The sequence below is a fragment of the Emiliania huxleyi genome, assembly GCF_000372725.1.
Source record: "Emiliania huxleyi CCMP1516 unplaced genomic scaffold EMIHUscaffold_2315, whole genome shotgun sequence".
NCBI lineage: Eukaryota > Haptophyta > Isochrysidales > Noelaerhabdaceae > Emiliania > Emiliania huxleyi.
Genome location: NW_005200321.1, coordinates 1 through 1,803, shown reverse-complemented (window position 1 = coordinate 1,803; position 1,803 = coordinate 1). Strand labels below are relative to the sequence as shown.

The window sequence follows — 1,803 nt, the reverse complement described above, 5'->3', positions numbered from 1 at the left end:
GCGCCGCAAGGCGTTGAACTGCGGGTTGTTCCGCAGCGCCGCGAGGGGATCGGACGACGACGACGAAGCGGCCGGGGACGACGACGCGGCGACCCCACCACCTGCCGCTCCCATCGCTGGAAACGAAAAAAAAAACTCTGACATTTTACGAACTCCTTGGCGACGTGCGCGTCGCGTCGCCAAGGCTCTGCGACCTCGGTCGTACAATCAGCGACCTCGGTCGTACAATCGGCCGGCTGCGCGGGTTTTCGGCGAGTTTCCCGCGCACCGGCCACGAACTCGACTCGCACAGCAAAAAAATCCGGTGCTCGCGCGCCACTCCCACGCTTGACCACACACTCGCTGCACTGCTCAAAGCCAACCCTACCTCACTGGCCGCCTCCAACACTGTCCCGCGCGTCTCGCGCCCCAACTGACAACTCATCACTGTCCCTCGGACACCACTCTCCAGCCGCGCTACCTTCCCCCACCTACCGCTCTCGCACGACATCTCGACAATCCTCATATCTCCAGGCCCAAGACTCCTAACCACTGCCCCTGCTCGCCCAGGACCACGAAGCGCCGCCCGCGCGCCCATTGACCCCCCAATCAGCCCTCTTGCTGTCCCTCAATCGCCACCCGCCAGATGTACTTCCCTCGCCCACCCAATACTCTCACCCTCCTGACCCGGACAGTCCAGGTACAGGAAAAGCGGGGAGCGGGGCCCGATCCAAGGAGCACCCCGTCGGCCCGGGAGGGCTGTGAATTTCGGCGCGAGCGGAAGGCTGCCTGCAGACGCTCAGCCCCCGGCTGAGCTGCCGAATCCTCCCGGCTAATCCCCTGACCTGCCGCCTGAAACGGGACAACATTACACCACCTCACACACACTCCCCCCTCAGGGCTAAGCAGTGCGCAAGTCCACCCGAACTCTAGGCGAGGCATCGACCGCTCCTTTGGAATAGTGCCGTCAGTGGCTGCACTAGACGCCCATTAGATGGCGCGCGGCGCGGGCGGATGACTAGGGGAGAGAATGCGGAGAGACTAGCTCGCAGGTAGATGTGCTCAGCCAAGGGTAAGGGATGAGGGGAATGTGTCAGTGTGAGGGGTGCACCAACCGCAGAGCGTCGTGTTTTGCCTTTGAAAACTGAACAGTTTTTTTTTCTCCACACACACACGAGGTGGTGGGGCGTGTCTGCAGTGTCTGAGCACTGAGGTCCTGAGCGAGCTCGCGTGTTTTTCTTTCATTTATCGCGCGTTTATGTCGAACTCGTGGTCGCGCGCGTGTTTGCGCACGTTATCCCGTCGTATGCGGCACACCTTGACCCCTTCGGCGTCACCGGCCCTTTGAATCTAGTATCTACCAGTCGCCTCGGTCCTCGAGCTCAACCTCCACTGGCGACAGGAAATCGGCGGCCTGCGCGAACTCTGCAAAGCTGAACGTCGCCGCCTCCTCCTGCTTGCCGAGGTGTGCTAGAGCCCGCAGCACCTCCTCACCACTGGGCTCCATTGCAACCTCGGCAAAGGCGAGCGGCAGCTCCTCGAGCGAGATCTCTCCACGCCCCGAGGTGTCGACCCGCTCGAAGGCTACGCTGAGCGCATTCATCTCTTCGGGAGTGAACAGCGTCTCAAGCGCAGCAGGCTCAGCACGCACCCGAGCACGTGATTCCCGAATCTGCCCAATCCGCTCCGCCAGCGTTCGGTCGGCGTCAGCGAGCTCGCAGGGCGGCAGCCCTGGCTCTCCGACGCCCGACGGGGCGAGAGCGTCGGGTGGCATCTCACTATAGAAGCCGCAGCGAGGCGTGCCGCTCACCCACTCACCGTCGT

At 63.0% G+C, this 1,803-nt stretch overlaps 1 protein-coding gene across 1 annotated transcript; it reads right to left on the bottom strand.

Annotated features, from left to right (window-relative positions):
• Positions 1–1,336: 1,336 nt before the first annotated feature.
• Positions 1,337–1,753, bottom strand: EMIHUDRAFT_123436 (hypothetical protein; the record flags this gene model as incomplete). The annotated part of the gene is made up of 1 exon (XM_005779334.1): positions 1,337–1,753. The coding sequence occupies one exon, from the start codon at positions 1,751–1,753 to the stop codon at positions 1,337–1,339; it is 417 nt and encodes a 138-aa protein (XP_005779391.1).
• Positions 1,754–1,803: the final 50 nt, after the last annotated feature.